This window comes from Carcharodon carcharias, chromosome 21 (genome assembly GCF_017639515.1).
Source record: "Carcharodon carcharias isolate sCarCar2 chromosome 21, sCarCar2.pri, whole genome shotgun sequence".
NCBI classification, from domain to species: Eukaryota; Metazoa; Chordata; class Chondrichthyes; order Lamniformes; family Lamnidae; genus Carcharodon; species Carcharodon carcharias.
In genome coordinates, this window is record NC_054487.1 from 22,478,928 (window position 1) to 22,502,346 (window position 23,419).

Genomic DNA, 23,419 nt, shown 5'->3' on the forward strand with positions numbered 1-23,419 from the left:
TCACTGCTTGTTTGTCCCTACAACCACACACACCCCCCCCCCCCCCCCTCCACCTCTCTGTCTCTCTATCTCTCCGCCCCCCCGCACACACACCTTAAACCAGCTTATATTTCAGCTCTTTCCTGGACTCGAACTCAAGTTCTGTCGAAGGGTCATGAGGACTCGAAACGTCAACTCTTTTCTTCTCCGCCGATGCTGCCAGACCTGCTGAGTTTTTCCAGGTAATTCTGTTTTTGTTTTGGATTTCCAGCATCCGCAGTTTTTTTGTTTTTATCTCAGTGATAAATGGTTGTTTTTCAGATTGACCTAGACTGTCCTAGATGACCTAGACTGTGATTCCAAAGTTTGCAGATGACACAAAGATTGGAAATTTTGTCAGCTGTGATGGGAATAGTCTTGAACTTCAAAAGGCATAGGGGGAAAAAGTCACTAGTGGGAGTGGTCTACAGCCCCCCCTCGCCCCCCCCACCCCCCCCGCACCCTAACAGTAGCCACAGTGTAGGACAAAGCATTCAAGAGAAAATATTGTGTGTATGTGATAAAGGGACGACAGTAATCATGGGTAATTTTAGTCTACATATAAACTGGAAAAATCAGATTGGCAGTAGTAGCCTGGATGAGGAGTTCTTAGAATGCTTTCAAGATAGTTGAACCAACCAGAGAGCAGGTTATATTAGATTTGGTATTGTGTAATGTGACAGGATTCATTGATAACCTCATAGTAAAGGTGCCCCAGGTAGCAATGACCACAACTTGATTAAATTTTACATCCAGTTTGAAAGGGCAAAGGGTGGGTCTGAGACTAGTATTTTAAACTTAAATAAGGACAACTATGTGGGCATAAAAGCTGAGCTAGCTGAAGTGAACTGGGAAATTTGGCTAGAGGATAGATCAGTAGAGAAGCAGTGGCAGACATTTAAGGGGATATTTCAGAATAAGTACGTTCCTATTGTAGAGAAAAATTCTAAGGGACCCTCCATCCGTGTTTAACTAAAGAAGTTAAGGAAAGCATCAAACTTAAGGAGAAAGCATACAACACTGCAAACATGAGTGGAAGGACAAATGATTGGTCAGAATATAGAGAATGGTGTTATGATTTAAGGCTGAGTTATTTAAAATCCCAGAGGGAAACTTCAAACAACTGTCATAATCTATATTTTCAATTGGTATGTTCTGAGTTGCTGCTCTAAATTCAGGAATAAGACCACCATTTCTCGAGAGGTTTTTAGAACAAACTAAATGAAACATTTATTAACTTACAACAAATTAAACACATACATGTGGCTACAAATTACTACCATCGTAACTTTTAACAAATTCCCAAATTAATCTCCATTAAGGCAACAATAACCAATAGACTTAAACAGACACCAGGCAAAGCATTTTCGCCTTACAAATTCAACATGAGGTTCCTTTCAATTTGGTTCCTTTGCAGACCGTTGTAGGCTTACAGCTGCTTAGATCTTAGATGCCTTTGGCCTGCACACTCAACCTTCTTTCTGTTATACCTAGCCTCGCCTTTTGAATGTAAATTCTCATTGTATAACCAGGCTCTTTGAACCTCTTTCATTGTACCAATTTTATTAGTAATATGAACATTGCTCGGTGTCTCCTAGCTAGCTACTAAATTTCACTCCCACTCTTGAATGCCCTATTCAACAAAATGCAAATGTACCCTCTACCTTCCGTTTACATCTCAAAACTACTATACATCAAAGCACCCAGACTATAGCTGGCTTTAATCCAATTAACACACACACAGACTAAACTTCTATTTTAAAAAATAATTTCCAGTAACATGATATACATTAATATCTCTTCCTGACAATGGCAGAGAGTAACTAAAAGGTTAACCAGGAAAAAGAAATTAGAGTATGGGAGGAAGCTAGCTAGAAATATAAAAATGGATAGCAAGAGTTTCAACAGGTATCTGAAAAGGAAAAGAATAAGTAAAATGAGTGTTGGTCCTCTAGCAAGTGACAATGAGGAATTAATAGTAGATAATAAGGAAATGGTGGAAGAAATCAATTATTTTGCTTGTATTCACCATAGAGGATACAAAAAACATTCCAGTAATAGCTGCAAATCAGGAGGTAAAAGGGAGAGAGGAACTTGGTGAAATTAAAATCGCTAGGGAAACGGTACTGAGCAAATTGATGGAGCTGCGAGCTGGCAAGTCTCCAGGCCCTGAGGGACTACATCCTAGGATCTTAAAAGAGGTGGCTAACGAGATAGTCGATAGCTGGTGTTAATTTTCCGAAATTCGTTCGATTCTGGAAAGGTTCCATCAGACTGGAAAGTAACAAATATAACCCTTCTATTCAAGAATGGAGGAAGGCAGAAGCAGGAAACTATAGGGCATTTAGCTTGATGTCTGTCATGGGGAAGTTGCTAGAATTGATCATTAAGGAGGTTATAGCACTTAGATGAGCACAAGGCAATCGGGAAAAGTCAGCAAGGTTTTGTGAAAGGAAAATCGTGTTTAACCAATTTATTGGAGTTTTTTGAAGGAGTAGCATGTGCTGTGGAAAAAGGGGAGCCTGTAGATGTACCGTACTTGGATTTCCAGAAGGCATTTGATAATCAAAGGCTATTACAGAAAATAAAAGCACATGGTGTAGGGGATAACGTATTAGCATGGATAGAATATTAGCTGACTGGCAGAAAGTAGAGAGTATACATAAATGGGTCTTTTTCAGATTGGCAGGATGTGACAAGTGTGGCGGGGCCTCAACTTTTTACAATTTACATCAGTGACTTAGATGAGGAGAGTGAAGGCATGGTAACTAAATTTGCAGTTGACACAAAGATAGGTAGGAAAGTGTGTTGTGAAGAAGACGTGAGGTTGCAAACAGATATAGATAGGTTGAGTGAGTGGGCAAAAGATATGGCAAATGGAGTTTATGTGGGAAAATGTAAAGTTGTTCACTTTGGCAGGAAGGGCAATAAAGCTGAGTATTACTTAAATGGAGAAAGGCTGCATAATTCTGAGGTGCAAGGGATCTAGGTGTTTTAGTACATGAGTCACAAAAGTTAGTATGCAGGTACAGTAAGTAATTAAGAAGGCTAATGGAATGCTATCTTTTGTTACGAGAGGGACTGAACATTAAAGTAAGGATGTTATGCTTCAGTTAAACAGGACATTGGTTAATCCGCACCTCTAATACCGTGTGCTGTTTTGGTCTCCTTATTTAAGGAAGGATATAAATACATTGGAGATGGTTCACAAGAGGTTTATCAGATTGATACTTGGAATGACTGCTTTGTCTTATGAGGAAAGGTTGGACAGACTGGACTTATTTCCACTGGAGTTTAGAAGAGTGAGGGGTGAGTTGATTGAAGTATACAAGATCCTGAACGGTCTTGACAGTGTGGTGGACATGTAAAGCATGTTTCCTCTTGTGGCTGAGTCCAGAACTAGGGGGCAATGTTTTAAAATAAGAGATTGCCCTTTTAGGACAGAGATGAGGAGAAATTTTTTCTAAGGGTTGTGTGACTTTGGAAGTCTGCTTCAGAAGGCAGTAGAAGAGGGGTCATTGAATATTTTTGAGGCAGCGATTGGTAGATTCTTGTTAGGCAAGGGAATTAAAGGTTATTGGGGGTAGATGGGAACATGGAATTCGAAACACAAGAAGATCAACCATGATCTTTTGAATAGCAGAGCAGACCTGAGGGGCCGAATGGTCTACCGCTGTTCCTATTTCTTATGTTCCTATGACATCTTGGTGGATTGGGCAGACAAGTGGCAGATGAAGTTCAATGCAGGGAAGTGTGAGGTGATTTGTTTTGGCAGGAAAGATGTGGAGAGACAGGATAAAATAAAGGTAGAGCCTCTAAAGGAGGTTCAGGAACAGAGGGACCTCGGTGCGTTTGTACATAGATTGTTGAAGATGGCAGGGCATGTTGAGAGAACAGTTAGTAAATCATATGGTATCTTAAGCTTTATTAATAGAGGCATTGAGTACAAGAGTGAGGAGGTCATGTTGAACTTTTGTAAGACACTGGTTAGGCCTCATCTGGAGTACTGCGTCCAGTTCTAGGCACTATACTTGAGGAAGGATGTGAAAGCATTGGAGAGAGTACAGAGGAGATTCACAGAATGATTCCTGGGATGAAGAACTGTAGCTATGAGGATAGATTGGAGAGGTGGGGACTGTTTTCCTTGGAGGAAAGAAGGCTGAGAAGAGACTTGACGGCGGTATTCAAGATCCTGAGGTGCATGAACAGAGTAAATAATGAGAAACTGTTCCCAGTCAGAACATCAAGAACTAGAGGGCACAGACTCAAAATAATGGCAAAAGGAGTAAATGTGATGTGAAGGAACCTTTTTTTCACCCAGAGGGTGGTTGGAATCTGGAACAAACTTCCTGAAAGGATGGTGGAGGCAGGTTCGATTGAGGTACTCAAAAGGGAATTTGATTTCTACCTGAAAAGAGAGAATGTGCAAGGTTATGGGAATAAGGCAAGAGAGTGAGACTAGGTGGAATGCTCTTTCAGAGACCCTGTGCAGACTCGATGGGCCAAATTACCTCCTTTAGCACTTTAAAAATACTGTGAACCTGTAGTATGTTTTCACCATCCCTTTACTCTCTACAGTGCTGCCAGTTATAGGTTACTGTACCAATTGGCAGTGTGTTAACAGTATCCCTGTACTTGCTGCAATGCTGCCGTGTTTTTTTTATTCATTCATAGGATGTGGGTGTCGCAGGCTAGACCAGCATTTATTGCCCATCCCTAATTGCCCTTCAGAAGGTGGTGGTGAACTGCCTCGTGAACCCACAGTGCTGTTAGGGAGGGAATGCCAGGATTTTGACCCAGCGATAGTGAAGGAATGGTGATATGTTTCCAAGTCACGATGGTGAGTGACTTGGAGGGGAACTTCCAGGTGGTGGTATTCCCATGTACCTACTGCCCTTGTCCTTCTAGATGGCAGCGGTTGTGGGTTTGGAAGGTGCTGCCTATGGAGCCTTGGTGAGTTTCTGCAGTGCATCTTGCAGATGGTACACACTGCTGTCACTGTTCCTCGGGGGTGGAGGGAGTGAATGTTTGTGGATGAGGTGTAAGCGGGCTGCTTTGTGCTGGATGATGTCAAGCTTCTTGAGTGTTGTTGGAGCTGCATTCATCCAGGCAAGTGGGGAGTATTCCATCACACACCTGACTTGTGCCTTGTAGATGGTGGACAGGCTTTAGGAAGTCAGGAGACAAGTTATTAATCACACAATTCCTAGCCTCTGACCTGCTGTTGTAGCCACAGTATTTATACGACCAGTCCAGTTCAGTTTCTGGTCAATGGTAACCCGCGGCGTGTTGATAGTGGGGTATTCAGCAATGGTAATGCCTCTGAATGTCAAGGGACGATGGTTAGACTCTCTCTTGTTGGGGATGGTCATTGCCTGGCACTTGTGTGGCATTAATGTTACTTGCCAGCACAAGCCTGGGCATTGTCCAGATCTTGCTGCATTTGGACATGGACTGCTTTAGTATTTGAAGAGTCATGAATGATGCTGAACATTATGTACTTATCAGCGAACATCCCCACTTCTGACTTCATGATGGAAGCAGCTGAAGCTGTTTGGGTATAGGACGTGACCCTGAGGAGCTGCTGCAGTGATGTCCTGGAACTGAGGTAATTGACCCCCAACAACCATAACAATGTTCCTTTGTGCTAGGTATGACTCCAACCAGTGGAGAGTTCACCCCCTGATTACCTTTGACCCCATTTTTGTTAGGGCTCCTTGTGCTACGCTCGGTCAAATGTTGCCTTGATGTCAAGGGCAGTCACTCTCACCTCACCTCTGGAGTTCACCTCTTTCGTCTGTGTAATGAAGTCAGGAGCTGAGTGGCCCTGGTGGAACCCAAGCTGACCGTCAGTGAGCTGGTTATTGCTAAGCAAGTGCCAATTGACAGCACTATTGATCCTTTCCATCACTTTACTGATGATCAAGAGTAAACTAATGGAGCAGTAATTGGCTGCATGGGATTTGTACCCTGTACAGGACATATTGGGCAATTTTCCACATTGCCGGGTAGATGCCAGTGTTGTAGTTGTACTGGAATAGCTTGGCTAGGGGCATGTTCTGGAGCACAAGTTTTCGGTACTATTACAGGAATATTGTCAGGGCCGACAGCCTTTGCAATATCCAGTGTCTTCAGCCATTTCTTGCAATCACACGGAGTGAATCAAATTGGCTGAAGACTGGCATCTGTGATGCTGGGGACACTTGGAGGAGGCCGAGATGGATCATCCACTTGGCACTTCTGGCTGAAGGTTGTTGCAAGTGCTTCGGCCATATCTTTTGCACTGATATGTTGACTCCTCCATCATTGAGGAAAGGGGTATTTGTTGAGCCACGTCCCCCAGTGAGTTGTTTTAATTGTCCACTCACATTCATGACTGCATGTGGCAGGACTGCAGAGCCTGGATCTGATCTGTTGCTTGTACAGTTGTTTAGCTCTGTCTACTGCATGCTGCTTATGCTGTTTGGCACAAAAGCAGTCCTGTATTGTAGCTTCACCAAGTTGACACCTTAGTTTTGGGTATGCCTGTTGCTGCTCCTGGCATGCCCTTCTACATTCTTCATTGAACCTGGGCTAGTCACCTGACTTGGTGGTGCTCAAGTGCGGGAATATGCCGGACCATGAGGTTACGAATTGTGGTTGAGTACAAATCTGCTGCTGCTAGTATCCTCAGGACTGTGCAGTGATCACTCCTACCAATACCATCATGGACAGATGCACCTGCGGCAGGCAGGTTGGTTAGGATGAGCCAATTATGTTTGTCCCTCTTGTTGGTTCCCAAACCACCTGCTGCGGACCCAGTCTAGCAGCTATGTCCTTTAGGACTCAGCCAGCCTGCTCTGTAGTGGTGCTACTGAACCACTCTTGGTGATGGATATTGAAGTCCCCCACCCAGAGTACATTCTGCACCCTTGCCAACCTCAGTGCTTCCTCCAAGTGGTGTTCAACATGGAGGAGCACTGATTCATCAGCTGAGGGGGGTTGGGGCAGTGGTACATGGTAATCAGCAGGAGGTTTCCTTGCTCATGTTTGGCCTGACACCATAAGACTTCATGGCATCCTGAGTCAGTGTTGATGGGCAACCCCCTCCTGACTGTATACCACTGTGCCACAACCTCTGCTGGGCCTGTCCTACCGGTGGGACAGGACATACCCAGGGATGGTGATTGTAGTGTCTGGGACCTTGTCTAAACGGTATGATTCTGTGAGTATGACTGTCAGGCTGTTGCTTGACTAGTCAGCAAGACAGCTCTCCCAATTTTGGCACTAGCCCCCAGATGTTAGCAAGGAGGACTTTGCACCAACAGGGCTGAATTTGCTGTTATCATTTCCAGTGCATAGGTTGATGCCGGGTGGACCATCCAGTTTCATTCCTTTCAGACTTTGTAGAGATTTTGATACAACGGAGTGGCTTGCTAAGCCATTTCAAAGGGCGTTTAAGAGTTAATCACATTGCTTTGAGTCTGGAGTCACATGTAGGTAAGACCAGGTAAGGATGGCAGATTTCCTACCCCAAATGACATTAGTGAGCCAGATGGGTTTTCTTGACAATCCGTGGTGGTTCATGGTCATCATCAGACTTTTAATTCCAGATTTTTATTTACTGATCAATAGCATCATCTTTCACTTCCGAACTTACCTAGTTGTGCACCACTTGAAAACCCCGTTGCTCCGCTTTGGACAATTTGCCACATACCAATATTTGGACTGACATCTGAAATACCTGTTAACAGTTCTTGGGTGTTCCTCTGGTTCATTTGGCTATTATTATTCCAATCCTATCACCTGCCAGATCTGCCAAAATGACTCCATCCTCATTTCTTTTGCCTGTAATTATTCTGTTGTACTGAAACTTGCGCCCCATATCTGAACGGTCTCGAAATGCCACGATCAATGAATCCTCCACCTTCTGTGACGTTGCCGAATGCCCCATTTGCACCATGAGGTCTGTTGGAAATGACTGCTTTCAGGGAAATTTTTTTGAAGCACCAGATCGCTGACCCAAAAGCGTGTCTCTTTCTGAAAAAATTCCAGTTAAGGCCAGTAGTCTATCCATGTGCGACACTTCAGCACAATCCAACAATTTGAAAATGAGCACTGAATATGGAGTTTCCAAATTAAATTTCTGCTATTTTTGTGTAGCCTATTGAAACCCATTATATATTTCTTTAAGGAATAATCGTATGTCTTACTAAATTTCTCAATCTGACATTCCTTTTGGTCATTTTATAGATCACCTTATAAATTGCACCCATGAAACATAACTTCATCAGTGTCTGATGGGCATCCAGTTCACGAAAACATTTTCTGCTGGTTTTGCTTTTGTCAGGAAATGACAATACCAAGGCCGTACCTCATTTTCTCTTTGGTAAAGCTGTGTCCCATGTCCACAAATCCACTCTACTTTTCTACTGTTCTTAAGATTCAGTTTCAGAGAACAGTGGTGTGTAATCATACCCTGACAGCCTTCAGCATTTTTTTCATAAAAGTATCTCATTACAACCTTCTGTTTGAAAACATATTTCTTAGTTTCCAATCTTCAACTTTAGGCAACCATCCTCTGCTACCATCTTATTTCGATCCCAAACTGGTTAAGGAAGTATGAAATTAGGCACTAATATTGTTCTTGATAATAGGTTTACTCACAGAATGCAGTATTACATATGTTTGTTTCCTACCCACAAACTCAGCAGTCTCTCTTTATAAGTACTCTAAGTACTTAATTAACAATGCCCTCCACCTATGCATCTTAATATAATTAACATTCCATTAACGCCAATGGTAATCTTGAAAGTCAGATTCCATTTATATTCTATAAGTTTTTTTTAAATCAGATTTTGTTTTCATTTGCTGCAATTTGTCCATTTTGCCTATAAGGACCACAATTCAGATGGTGTCTGCCTGCTCTAATAGACATAGGTTGCCTTCCTTTACGATGTTAACTATTGAAACTGAGTTGTTGTACTCCAGCAGTGTTTTCAGATGCTCCCTATTTCTTCTGCAGTTGTTGCTTGGCAGTGGGGTTGGAACGGTCCGACTTTATGATACTGAAGCCAAGAAGAGCCTGTATGAGCTGACAATCGATGAATCTTACCCCAGGTAGGTTCTGGATCAATGTGTATGAGGTGGAGATGAATGGCAGAGAGAACACAAGGGATTGCAGTTGTAAAAAAACTGTTTGTTGAAATGCTGAAGCTCAGTTGATTTTCTGCATCCAAAACCCTCACATATGAAAATTACATTGCAGAAATATGCTATACTGTGCAGCCAGCTCCAGTGATTATCCTTAACAAGAGGCAGTGCCCTAATCTACCTGTTTTCAAATTCCTCCATTTCCTCAGCCCTCCCTATTTTTAATCCCCTCCAGTTCTTCAACGCTTCAAGATAGTTGCCCTTCTCAAATCCATTTTCAATTTCTATATCCCTTGTTTGCCTTAGAGTCCAAAAGCCTTCCTACCAAAGTGGATAAATTAATTTTGTCCCACATTACATTACATCTGCCAAATTTTTGATTGCCTATTTAACCTATCTCTATCCCTTTCTAAATTCTTTTGTGTCCTCCTCACAACTTGCTTTCCCAACTATCTTTGTTTTGTCAAAAAATTTTACTACAACACACTAGGTCCCTTCATCCAAGTCATTAATATAGATTGTAAATAGTTGAGGTCCCAACACTGATCCCTGTGGCGACCCAGCAGTTTGTCTGCTATATAAATACTGTGGCTACAAGAGCAGGTCAGAGGCTGGGAATTCTGTGGCAAAAAACTCACCTCCTGACTCCCCAAAGTCTGTCCACCATCCACAAGTCAGGAGTGTAATGGCATACTCTCCACTTGTCTGGATGAGTGCAGCTCCAACAACACTCAAGAAGCTTGACACCTTCCAGAACAAAGCAGCCCACTTGATTGGCACCCCACCCGCAATCATTCACTCCCTCCACCACTGATGCACAGTGGTAGCAGTGTGTACCATCTAATAGATTTACTGCAGGTACTCACCAAGACTCCTTAGGCAGCACCTTCCAAACTCATGACTACTACCATCTAGAAGGACAAGGGTAGCAGACACATGAGAACACCAACACTTGGAAGTTCCCCTCCAAACCACTCACCATCCTTTGACTTTGAAATATATCGCCGTTCCTTCACTGTTGCTAGGTCAAAATCATAGAACTTCCTCCCTAACAGCAGTGTGGGCGTATTTACACCACAGGGACTGCAGCAGTCCAAGAAGGCAGCTCCCCACCACCATCTCAAGGACAGGCAATAAATGCTGGCCTAGCCAGTGATCCCATGAATGAATATAAAATAACCTGAAAATGATCCATTTAACCTGACTGTTTCCTATTTGTTAGTCAGTCCCCTGTCCATCCTAATTTATTTCTCCAAACGCCATGAGCTGTTATGTCACTCCTTATGAAATGCCTTTTGGAAATTCAAACGCACAACATCTATCGATTCCCTTTCATGAACCCTGCATGTTTACCTCCTCAAAGAACTCTAATAAATTTATCAAACATGATTTCCCTTTCATAAGAACATGTTGCCTCTGCTTGATTATATTATGACTTTCAACAACTTAATAATGGAAGTTTGGATGATTGTAACCAATGCATCCACCATCTCTGCAACTACTTATTTTAAGACCCTAGAATGCAGCCATCAGATCCAGAGAACTTGTCAGCCTTTCGTACCATTAGTTTTCCTGGTACTTTTCTCTCGTGATAATGATTAATTGTTTTAAATTTTCTTTCACGTTTGCTCCCAATTTTCTACTATTCTTGGGATGTTTTTAGTGTCTTCTGCCATGACGACAGACAGAAAATATTTGTTCAAAGTCTCTGCTGTTTGTGTGTTTCCGGTTACTAATTCCCAGTCTCATCCTCTGTTTTTACGCTTTTTGCTAGTTTGCTTGCAGTCTATTTTCTCCTTCGTTTTTAGCCACACTTTGCTGGTTTCTTAGCATTTTCCCAATACTCTGGTCTGCTAATGTTCTTCACAACATTGTATGCCTTTTCTTTCAGTTTGATGGCATCCTTAACTTCCTGAGTTAGCCCTGGATCACCTTTCTCATAGAATCTTTTTCTCAATGGAGTATATCTTTTGATAATTATGAAATATCCCCTTAAATGCCTGCCTCTGTTTATTGACTAAGTTACCTTTTAATCTACCTTCCCAGTCCACGCTAGCCAATTCTGTCTTTATACTTTGTATTTGCGTTTATTTAAGTTGAAGACACTAATTTCATGTCCATGTTTCAAACTGAATGTGAAATTCTATCATGTTATGTCCACGCTTCCTTAGAGGATCCTTTACTATGATATGTTTAACTAATCCTGTCTCATTTTACATTGCCAGATCTAAAATAGCCTGTTCCCTGCTTGGTTCCACAAGGAACGAGTCACATGATGTCAGGCCAACTGCCCTCTTGTTCCCTGTTTTCTCTCCCTCCTTCCTTGCATAGGGATGTTATATTTGCTACCTTTCAGCCCACTGCAACCATTGAAAAATCCAGGGCATATTGGAAGATCAGAACTAATGCATCCACTGTATCTGCAGCTACCTCTTCTAGACCCCTAGGTTGTAGGCCATCAGGTCCTGAAGATTTGTTGCCTTTTAGTCCCATAAGTTTCTCTAGTACTTCTTCACTGCAGTTAATTATGTTAAGGTTTTTACTCAATAGCCCCTTGGTTCCCTACTGTTTTTGGTATGCTTTTTGTGTCTCCTATTGTGAAGAGGGATATAAAATGTTTGTTTAATGTTTCTACAGTTTTCTTATTTCTATAATTTCTCTCGACTCAGCCTCTAACGAGCCAACGTTTACTCTTGCTACTCTCTTCATTTTTACATACTTCTAGAAACCTTTACAATCAGTTTTTATATTTTTGCTAGTTTATTCTTTCTATTTTTCCCCTTTTCATCCATTTCCAGGTCATCCTTTTAGTTTCTAAAAGTCACCTAATCTTCAAGCTATTATTTTTCGTATCATTGTACACCTAATAGTAACCTTGACTTTTTCAGTCAGCCGTGAATAAATCACGTTTCCTGTGGCACAATGGAATGTATTCTCATTGAGAATTTTGAATTATTTATTTAAATGCTGTCCACCATTTTAGTCAGTATTCCCAATTGACCTTATCTAACTTGGCCTTTTGACATTAAGTATGTCACTAATTTTAATGTGAAATTTTATCATTATGTTCACTGCTCCCCATAGGATCCTTTACCGTGAAATTACTGATTAACCCTATCTCATTATATAATACAAGATCTAAAGGCTGGGTTTTCCTTCAGCCCGAATCTGACCAATTCTTAAATGCTGCCATGACCTCTGCTACCTATTCTGTCCAATTTCTTCATGTTTGAGAGATTATCTCATAATCTCAAAAAAAAGATCCAATTTTTCAAATATTAGGCAGCATTCAAGTTGCCTGTTCTGTGCTGCCAATATTGCCTTAATATCCATTCTATGTTGTGGACCCTGGACTACTGACGAAACTCAAATCTTCAGTAAGGCCACAGTTTTATGTGAAGTCACCATTATGTTGTGACCTTTATGATCTATTCAACTTGATGTTAAACCCATTATTCCATTAGATTTGAGTCTGGCAATGAATTATCTTGATCGTGTCCTTGCCCAAATCCCCACTTGGACACTTTCAGCTACGGTCATTGGACATTGATGTGGGGAATGAGTGTGTTTTTGCTGACTTTCTTCTCTAGCCCAGGGCATTGAGGCCAATTCCAGTGACTCTGCCACTGTGTGCTCACCATGGAGTAGAGGTTGAATCTGGGAATTCTGTATGCTTCAATTACTTAACAGATAAACTTGTAGGGCCATCAGCAAAGCAGCAGGAAGCCTTCAGGAATGCTTCCAGTTGGGCTTTTGAGGAGCAATCACAGTTTTGCTTGTTTCCTTGTGTTATAGTTACTGTAGAACTTAGTTCAATAACACACTGCTGCTAAAGTTAAAACTAGCCCACTAAAGTCAAAACTTGACTTTCGTTTGAACTGTTTTGCCAAGGTTTAAAAATGTGCTGAGTCCTGTGGATGGAAATCTAATCGTGTAACCAAGTGACCTAATCTGACACTCACCCAGGACTGCAACACCATTAAAGGGAGAAAGAAAACACTTTTTCTGAAGAAGTTGTTTTCTAATTTCTACATGGCCAGTGAAATTTTCAAAGTTATCACTTACATAGAGAAAGCTGACACAGAGTCACAATCCAGAAAAGACACACTCTAGCCTGTTTCGCTAGAATATTCACAGCCAAGATATTACTTTTGAAATGTCATTGTTATTGTTACATAGGGGAATGCAGCATCTGATTTACACTCACGTGAGATCCCACAGGCCACAAATTCCAGAAATAACCAGTTAGTCTGCATTTAATGATGCTGGTTAAAAGATTAATGTTGGTGAACATAGTAGGAAAAGTTCCTGCTTTCTTTCCAACAGTGACATGACATCCACTTGAGTAGGGAGAAGGGACTTGGGTTTCAATGTCCTATCCGAAGAGCAACATTCTGTAACAGTGCAGCCCTTCTTCAGTCCTCTACTGAGTATCAGCCTAACTTATCTGCTCAAGTCCCTGGGGCTTGAATCATCTATCTTCTGATTCTGAGCTGAGTGCCAGCACTGAGCCACATCTGACATGGGGTTGAATAGCCTGAAAATCCTCAGTAGCAGAGAATGGCACTGGCTTAGGTACAAGACACCTGTGGGCCTGTATGCCAAAAAGAATTGGGGGCTTCATGGAGGAGGGGAAACACTTGGTGGGGTGATTAGATGGAATCAATTTTCACTGTAAAGCAGAGCTTGTATCTGCTCATATTGACACTGTTCCTTTCATGTATAGTATTAGTGTAAGATAATCTGGGATGTTTTATCACATATATAGTGTCAGTATGGGATACTGTGGGAAGTTCCCTAACTTGTTGCCTTTCTTTGTGTCAACCAGAATCTTGTCTCTAGCTTGTAGTCCAAGTGGTACATCGTTTGTTTGCTCCTCAGCTGCTCCGAGCATCAAGCCAGTGACGGTGCTGGAAACTGGAGATAAGGGAATGAATCTGGTTCCAGGTAATCTCCTCCTGTGGGACACGAAAACCATGAAGCAGCAGGTAATATACCAGCACCCCCTCTGGAGAAATGGGAATGCGGGGGTTATGGTACTGGCCTAACAACCTAGATTTTGTGAGCTTAAATTATTACTTGAATTTAATTAATTGGGTAAATTATGAGCTGGTATGTGAAAAGCAGCAGTTAGATTAATGTAAAAGCCCAACTGGTTCACGAGCTTTTAGTGTTGCTTGTACCTGACTAGTTCCACACTATGTGGTTAATTCTTAATGACAGTGGAAGGAGAAGAGCCATAAACACGGCCTTGCCAGAGTTATCCATGTCCCATCAACATTTTACCCTAAGATATCCAAGCTTAACCCGAGAAACTTTCTCTGTAACAGTTTTGATGAGAGCAGTTGCACACTCCAAATGTGCAGGCCTCTGGCAGATAGTCTATCGGTTATGTAATTAGGTTAGTAATCTTGAGGCCTGGACTTCACAGGAATTTGTTCAAATCCAATCAGAGCAGTTTGAGAATTTAACTTTATAAATCTGATGTCACTAAATGTGACTATGAATCCTCAGATTGCCAAAAGAGTCCAACTGGGTAACTCATGTCCTTCAGGCAGGGATTCCTGCTGTCCTCCAATACACAACTAACTGCCTTCTAATGAGGCAAACCTCTCAATTAATCAAACTGCCACAAAAGATAGTTTTAGAAGGGTGAGTAGGGATGGGCAATTAATATGACTTTCCCGACCAGGCCCACATTTCGAGAATGAAACTTAAAAATGTCAGCCAAAGATTGTCCGGGACTATTGGGAGAGGAATCTTTGGGCAGAATTTTATGGCTCCAATGTGGCGAGCTAGTCAAAGTTCATTGGCTTTGGCAGGACTGGGAAATCCCCCTGGCGGGAGCGGCTGTAAAATTCCACTCTTTGTATATACTGAAGTGTGCTGAATTAACACTAAAATCCAAGAGAAGCTCAGGGGCCAAACACACACTCCCCCACACCTTGATTTTATAAACTGAACTTTATTTCCACCATGTGGAAGATGTGACTGAGGCAAATGGGTATCCTTGGTCCTGGTCCTTGAATGTTTTCTGCAACTGTGGCCACTACATAATGCTGGTTGAGTTTAGCCTGACCTTATTGTTAGTCCTTTTCAAAAAGTATTTCTAGACATTTCATCCTCTTACTGCCATTCCATGCTCACTTAACCTCCCCTCCCTCCCCACCAAAGGAAGTGGACTTTGTTATCAGCTGCTCTAAATGGACAGTTGAATTTGCTCTCATGACCTGGGCAGTGACACTCAAATCTGCCTGGGGTATGAGCTGTGCTGGGAGGTAAATGTAGCTCAGCAAGCTTGCTGACTGATAGTAAACTGAAGTGGGTGGAAGCTGTAGTGTTTGCAGCTTCACACTGTCGATGATTTAAAGTTTCCAGTAAGTTGACTTGTTTTTCTGCAGCACCAGTTTTCTCTGGATCCTGAGCCCATTGCTATTAACTGTACGGCTTTCAATCATAATGGAAATCTCCTGGTGACTGGAGCTGCTGACGGGATCATACGACTCTTCGGTAAGACGAACGTTTTCTTTGTATTAGACTTTGAAACTTTGCTTTAGGTTTTAGTCTGTTGCTGTGGTTTGTTTGAGCTGATGTTAACATTGTAGGTAGCCTGTTTTCCTAGCTATCTGCTCCCTCCAGATGATGGACCACTGGAGTCCAATTGTACAGACATGAGTTTCCCTGACATAGATTGGCCTCTGCATTGAGATTCTTCATGTAAAACCTGTCCTCTTTGTCCCTCGCCCAAGTGCAGTGAGGCACTGTAGCACCTCAACTGACTGGAATTGGTGAACCTAGCACAGACTAGATCAAGTGTGGCCCCCTTCTTACAAAGACTTTTAGCCAATGGGGTGGAAGGGTTTTGACCTTTGACAGGGTCTGCCTGCATTTTAAATGCTGGAATTTCTCCAACCAACATTAGAGCAAAAAAAGGATGGTGGACACTTGAGCCATGCACCTGTGAGCACGAGTGCTGCAAACTTCATCTATTAAAGCAGTCTTTCAGTAAAGACTCGTGTTGAGCAGCATCCTCCACACAGTCCCAAACCCCAGAGACTAATCTAACTTCTCGCTCTCTTCCTTCCTCCAACCCCATTCTGAAGGTTTACAGAGCGAGTGTATGTTTTGTTTGTTATGTTTCAGACATGCAGCGGTATGACTGTGCTATGAGCTGGCATGCACATTCTGGGGAAGTTTATTCAGTGGAATTCAGCTATGATGAAAACTCAGTTTACAGCATTGGTGAAGATGGAAAGGTAATGGGACAGCTGCTAAACAGGGGAACTTGTGATGGGGAGGTGGGTGGGGGCAGGGATTACGGTGGCGTGAGTGAACAATTCAGTTGGAGGGACAGTAGCACTAGTGATTAGATGGAACTCTACTTGTCTTTCCTCCAAGGATCATCCTCCTTCCTCCAGAGTCTCACCTACCCTGTAATTGGAAATACCAGTCTCTCCAGATTCATATTTTCCCAGTGGGAGCATGTAGGAAGCTCCTGTGTAGGCTTATTCAAAGAGATGAGGTTATGTGTCTGTCTGAGTGTGTGTGCCTGACCGCACGCGGGTGTGTAGGCGGGTTATTGTGGGTGTGGGTCTGTCTGAGTGTGTGTGTGTTTGATGGGTGGGTGGGTCTGTCTGTTTTTGATGGGTAGGTGGGTCTGTCTGTCTGTGTGTGTGGGTGGCTGGGTCTGTCTGACTGTGTGTGTGGGTGGCTGGGTCTGTCTGTCTATCTGTGTGTGTGGGTGGCTGGGTCTGTCTGTCTGTCTGTGTGTGTGGGTGGCTGGGTCTGTCTGTCTGTCTGTGTGTGTGGGTGGCTGGGTCTGTCTGTCTGTCTGTGTGTGTGGGTGGCTGGGTCTGTCTGTCTGTCTGTGTGGATGGCTGGGTCTGTCTGTCTGTCTGTGTGGGTGGCTGGGTCTGTCTGTCTGTGTGGGTGGCTGGGTCTGTCTGTCAGTCTGGGCGGGTGGCTGGGCCTGCCTGCCTGTGTGTGTGTGTGTGTGTGTGGGTAGCTGGGCCTGCCTGCCTGTGTGTGTGTGGGTGGCTGGGCCCGCCTGCCTGCCTGTGTCCGCCTGCCTGCCTGTGTGTGTGGGTGGCTGGGCCCGCCTACCTGTGTGTGTGTGGGTGGCTGGGCCCGCCTGCCCGTCTGTGTGTGTGGGTGGCTGGGCCTGCCTGCCTGTGTGTTTGTGTGTGTCTGGGCCTGCCTGCCTGCCTGTGTGTGTGTGGGTGGCTGGGTCTGCCTGCCTGCTTGTGTGGGTGGCTGGGCCTGCCTGCACGTGCGCAAGTCTGTCTGCTCGTGCCGGCCCCTGTCTCTGTCAGTCTCTCAGTGGGTGCGTGTGCCACAGTTAGAATAAGTTTGCAATTTGTTGCAGTAAGTTGATTTGTGTACCCAAGTAAATGATGTGCAGGTTTAATTCCATCTTTCTGATGATTTTAGTCTTTCATTTTTGATTCCCTTGTTGATCCAGTTCATTCAGTGGAATATTCATAAGAGTGGAGTCAAGGTTTCCGAGTGTGGGGTACAGTCAGACGCCATCGGCCCATTTGTACTGTCTGGGTACAGCGGGTACAAACAAGTGCAGGTGCCTCGTGGAAGATTGTTTGCGTTTGACTCAGAGGGGCACTATGTTCTCACTTGTTCCTCTGGTGGTGGAATCATTCACAAGGTAAGACATAGACCCATCTACATTTGTGATGGGAGCTCAGCTTATTTTAATTTCACCCCTATCCTGTTTACCTCCCTCTACTGAAGGAAGTATTTCACGCTGAGCTACAATTCCCTTGTTACTGAATGACCTCTGCTGCTTCACCCAAGTATCTATTCCTTTTATGTAAATCTGGATTGTGCATGTGGCAGATTGTCTAACTGTAGAGCACTATAGTCTAACTGTAGAGTATTATCCACTCAAGTGAAAGGTGTGACCTTCTAGCAAAGGTAATCACACAGCCATCAGGATTAGAATTTCTGGTTGTGTCTTTTCTCCCCCTCCTATATCCTCGGTGCTGAGCTAAATTGTAGCATTCCAATTAGATGCTTGGCTGCGACCAGTGCCATCTAATCTAGCCTTTAATTTTGAATTATTTCAGTATTATGATTACCACTTAAGTCAAATTACTTTTGTTCAGTGAACTGTACAGAGTTTTGGTTAGAGCCCATCAGGAATACTGCATTCAGTTCTGGGCACCACACTTCAGGATGGATATATTGGTCTTGGAGTGGGTGCAGCACAGATTCACTAATACTGCATCTAAAAGGGTTAAATTAAGAGGACAAATTGTACAGATTGCCTTCTCTTCAATTGAGGAGTAATGTAACCTAGATATTAATAATTATAAAATAATTTAATATTGAAACTAATTCCTCTGGTGGGTGAGCCCAGAACAAGGGCATATTCATCCCCTCAAAAGACTGATGCTGGCAGTCAGTTCACATTTTCATGACTGAGAATGATGTATATTTGCCTCATAAGGATATTAAGGAATATGGAGCAATGGCGATAGATCATGGCTGATCTGTATCTTAATGTCCATCTAATTGAATAGAGGAACAGTTTCAAGGAGCTGAATGGCCTACTCCGATTCCTTTACTCCATGTATTGTGATGGAACTGCTCTTACTGTTTCTGAGCTAAGTTGTGCTGCTTCAAGAAGGAATTACCCTGTGATCTATAGGAATGTGTAAATTAGGGCTACATCAGTCAATGTCTTTAACCATTAGATAAAAGCAAAAAAACTGCGGATGCTGGAAATCCAAAACAAAAACAGAATTACCTGGAAAAACTCAGCAGGTCTGGCAGCATCGGTGGAGAAGAAAAGAGTTGACGTGTCGAGTCCTCATGACCCTTCAACAGAACAAAAACAGAATTACCTGGAAAAACTCAGCAGGTCTGGCAGCATTGGCGGAGAAGAAAAGAGTTGACGTTTCGACTCCTCATGACCCTTCACCAGAACTGTTCTGTTGAAGGGTCATGAGGACTCAAAACGTCAACTTTTTTCTTCTCCGCCGATGCTGCCAGACCTGCTGAGTTTTTCCAGATAATTCTGTTTTTGTCTTTAACCATTGCCTGTGAGCCACACATGGCCTCAACTTCCCTTGATTGAGCAGTGGAGCAGCCTTGGTCAGGGCGTGAAAGGGAGGAGGCAGCAGTAGAATATGTTAAGTCCGAGCAGAGACACAGCTGGGCAGTGGGAAGCTGAAGCCATGGATGTAGAGAGCAAGTGAACAGATAGTAAATGTTCAGTGAGGAGCAGGGAATGAGAAAATTTTTAGAAAATGTTGATTTTATTTCAAGTGCACTCTTGGAGAGCACTCTGAAATCCTAAGACCTTTTGAAGCAATTAGTTAAAAACTTGTGTTGCACTCTAGTAAAAGTATAAAACTTTCATTAAGGAGTTTTATGTGTGCGCTATGGTGTTGCCAAACCTCAGAACACACTTAGGTCACTCGTGCGTTCTCACATAGATCTGAGCCTCCTATTCCAAAATACTGCATTATGCGGATTTAGGCCATTAGCTGCCTTTATATTGTTCAGAGCTGTATTGTGGCTTTGTGCTGCTCAACAAATGATGAAAGTGCTTAAATTGTCACTGGAGCCCATGCACACTGTGCTGCTGAAAATATGGTGACAGTGTAATGGGTTCTGTATACACTGTGCTTCCCAACATATGTTTTTTTTTATTCATTCATGGGATGAGGGTGTCACATTTTTGCCCTTAGATAAGGAAAAATCTTTAATGCAGTGAGTGGTTAGGATTTGGAATGTGTTGTCTGGTAGGGTGATGGATTCAGATTCAGTACTAAACTTCAAAAGGAATTGAATAAATGCTTGAAGGAATAAAACATTGCAGGAATGTGGGGATAATGAGAGTGAGAGGGACTAACTGAACTGGTTTTCAATGGAGCCAGCACAGACTTGATGGGCCAAATTACTGTGTCCTGTGCTGCGTTATTCTATGATTCAATAACCAGTCTGTGTCATTGCTTATCCTCCACAGGAGCAAATAGTATCACGACTAAGCCATTTAACCCCTTGAACATGTTCTGCCATTTAGCGAGATCATGTTTGATTTGAAACCTAACTTGACATAGCTGTTTTTAACCTCTTATTCCTTAATGACATGCAGAACAAAAATCTGCAATCTCAGTTTTAAATTTAATAATTGATCTAACATTAATTGTAATTTGTGGAAAGGAGATTGAAACTAGTACCACCGCTTTGTGTGAAGAAATATTTCCTAATTTCACTCCTGAAAAGCCTGGCTTTAACTTTTAAATTGTCGCCCAGTCCTAAACTCCCAAGCAGTGGAAATAGTCTGTCGTTGTCTAACCTGTGCGTTCCCCTTAATAACTTGAAATCTTTGTTCAAATCACCCTTTATTTTTTTTTTAAATTCACGGAAATAGAACCTTTGTTTTGCGCACTCACTTAATCTGTCATATCTTTTGAATTTTACGTTTTCATCTACAGTGCTTACAAAACTGCCTTTCTTTGTGCTGCCTTCAAAATTTGTGGCTTTCTGTCTCATCACCTAAGTGGTTAATGAATACAAAGAATAATTGAAGCCTCAGCATAGATCCTTTTGCGGGACAACTAGTCAAGCCCTGCAAATTAACATACCCACTCATATTTTCTACTCTTCTCCTGCCAGTCAGCTAATTTCTTAGCCAGATAATTTGCTTTCAGTTTCATGGGCTTCAACTTCTATCAAATACCCTCTGGAGGTCCACATAAGCAACATCCACAGGCATTCCTTCACTCCTGTTCACTCCTTTAGTCATATCTTCAACAAATTTAATTACTTAGTAAGATGTAACCTAATAATTACAAATCCATGTTGGCTCAGAGCTGAATGGCCTACATCAGCTCCTATGTCTTAAGTTCTTATGATTTGATTGAGCTTTCATAGGAGTTTGAAAGGAATTGGTGAGTAGAAAAACTTCTTCCCCTAGTGGGGAAGCCTAGAACAAGGAAACATAATATTTGAGCCAGATCATTTGAGTGAGTAGTAAGGAAGCACTTCTTTGTGCACAGAATGGTAATTGTGGAATCCTTTCCCACAAGAATCTCAATTAATTTAAAGTCCCAGATTGATAGACTTTTGCTAGTGAGGAATAAAAAAAGGATCTGAAGCCAAGGTGGATGGTTGAAGCTACAATACAGATCAGTTGTAATCTCATTGAATGGTGAACAGGCCAGAGGGGTTAAACAATCTAGTCCTAATCCTATATCTAGGTGACAAAATTATAAGGTGAGTGAGATGAGAGTGTCTACAAGTACATTTTAGCTCCTTAGTTTGTCCATCACCAGTTTGAAACTGTGTCCTGTCCTAATGGCGTGTTTATATCTTGAAGTGATACTACAGATTTGCCATTTATATATAACACATTTAGTGTTAATATTTGTTTCTATCAGAGTGTACCACTGTTGCTGCCTTTTGAGCTCAAAGATCCCCATTTTCTTTAACAGACATTGGTTAGAACAAATTTTTGACTTTATGCTAATCTATCTGACACCAGGAATAACAGAATGGGGATGGCCTAAAGTTGATGCAGGAATAAGTGAGACTCTGGAGTCAACAGGCATATTGAATCTAGTGGCCTTTCTGTCTTCTAGCTGTCTAATACAGAGCAAATGTTGGAGCCTTGCCTGTCTCTCGGAGGTCACCGAGCACCTGTGGTAACTGTCGATTGGTGCACTGCAATGGATTGTGGGACATGCCTGACAGCATCCATGGATGGGAGGATTAAGCTCACAACTCTACTGGCCCAAAAACCATGAATGGAGAGCCCATCACGACTGAAGCTGCAGTGTGGCTGACTGAGATACATTGCTTCATTAGCAAGGTGCAGGGTATTGCAATAATGTGTTGCCAATTCAATCTGTGTACATATTTGGAGGTTCCACTAATGATTCCAAGTACTTTGCATTCTGTCCAACTACATATTTCTATAGCTTTCTGGTTAACAGTTCCTTGTATGAAAAGCCATTCCTGTTATTGTTTCATGCCTAACAATTAACTTCAAGAGCAGCATATTGTGCATTATAAGGACCAGGATTATTGTGCTGTCTAAATTTAATTTAAAAATAATGATACAACCTGGGTACCCCATTAATAGTAGCTCCTTGCCTTCTTTGTCACTGTGATGTAACGTGCCCTCAGTGTGAGCAAAATATGCTGTATTTTTACTCGCCTCTCACAGTTCGGACAAGTCAAATGTTATGTTCTGTTGTTCTGCCAGTGTGCTGGCTACATGCACGAAGTAGTGTTGTTATAGGCCAGAACTTACTTAATGGGTTTGATCATTGGTTTAGCTGATTTCCAATTAGACATTTGTCGGATGTGACAGCTTCCCTCAGTGCCCCTGGGGTAGATGGTTAAAAATTGGCCAGCTTCTCAGTCCTGTGCTATCCAGTGCCACTTGCTGTGTTTTTGGTTAAGAACAGGATCTGGGCAAACAGTCTTAACTGTCATGGTTAGATAAACTGCAGGTACCTCACTGTGCGGTCTCCACACACTGGAGCAGCAAGATCTCAGAGACCTGAGGGCGATCAGGCTGACCATCAGAGACAGAAATTATCTAGCATACATGCACATCTAGATAATCCCGTTGCCACACAAAGCCACGTGACATAGGGTCATCCCTATCACCCTCGCTCCACATTATTGACAGACATCAGCAACAATGCCACGCTCAACCCCTGTCTCCGCCCTGGTTTTTCATTGGCCTTGTTTTCATCAGAACTCAGCAACGCGAAGAAGACTGATGGATAAGTTTGAAACATCATATGCAAGTGAGAAACTTAGCATAGAATAAACCTGATCCAACATTATTCACATGAGTCATTTTCATCATTGTTACTTTGTGTTAGATGCCCTTGATTTGCAGAGATTTAAACTGGTACCCACTTTGCAGAGTCTGCGAATACTCCTCAAATTTAGTTTTATGCAGTTGGCATAAGTGGAAGAAAGATTTAGTGCGTTACTAGGAGGACGTGAGGAAATAAATTTAAGGGTATAGTCGGGCTGTGGAATACCAACCTCTGGTACAAGACTTCGGGAACAAATTTGTATCCTGGCTAAGCAGTAATCATAAGGAATTGTCGGTGACAACTGACTCAGGTTGCATGATAGCTTCCACTTACCGATGGTCCAGCTGGCCTGTGACCACGAAAAGCTCATCTTACAGGCCTGCACTTGGTCCCTGGGCAGCTATCATAACTCCTTCATCCCGGCAGAGTCCCAGATGCTGCACCTATTCAGGGAATATCCAGACTCC

The 23,419-nt window shown here is 42.6% G+C and overlaps 1 protein-coding gene across 3 annotated transcripts in view; it reads left to right on the forward strand.

Moving 5' to 3' along the window:
• wdr91 (WD repeat domain 91) overlaps positions 1 to 22,973 on the forward strand; it is a 47,884-nt gene extending 24,911 nt beyond the window's left edge. For all 3 annotated transcript variants that reach the window (XM_041216152.1, XM_041216150.1, XM_041216153.1), the window contains 6 exons: positions 9,023 to 9,117; positions 13,979 to 14,138; positions 15,552 to 15,660; positions 16,294 to 16,406; positions 17,612 to 17,809; positions 21,756 to 22,973. In XM_041216152.1, coding sequence (XP_041072086.1) covers positions 9,023 to 9,117; positions 13,979 to 14,138; positions 15,552 to 15,660; positions 16,294 to 16,406; positions 17,612 to 17,809; positions 21,756 to 21,920 — 840 coding nt within the window. In that variant the 3' untranslated portion in view covers positions 21,921 to 22,973. The remainder of the gene's footprint in view (positions 1 to 9,022; positions 9,118 to 13,978; positions 14,139 to 15,551; positions 15,661 to 16,293; positions 16,407 to 17,611; positions 17,810 to 21,755) is intronic.
• The last annotated feature ends 446 nt before the right edge of the window (positions 22,974 to 23,419 follow it).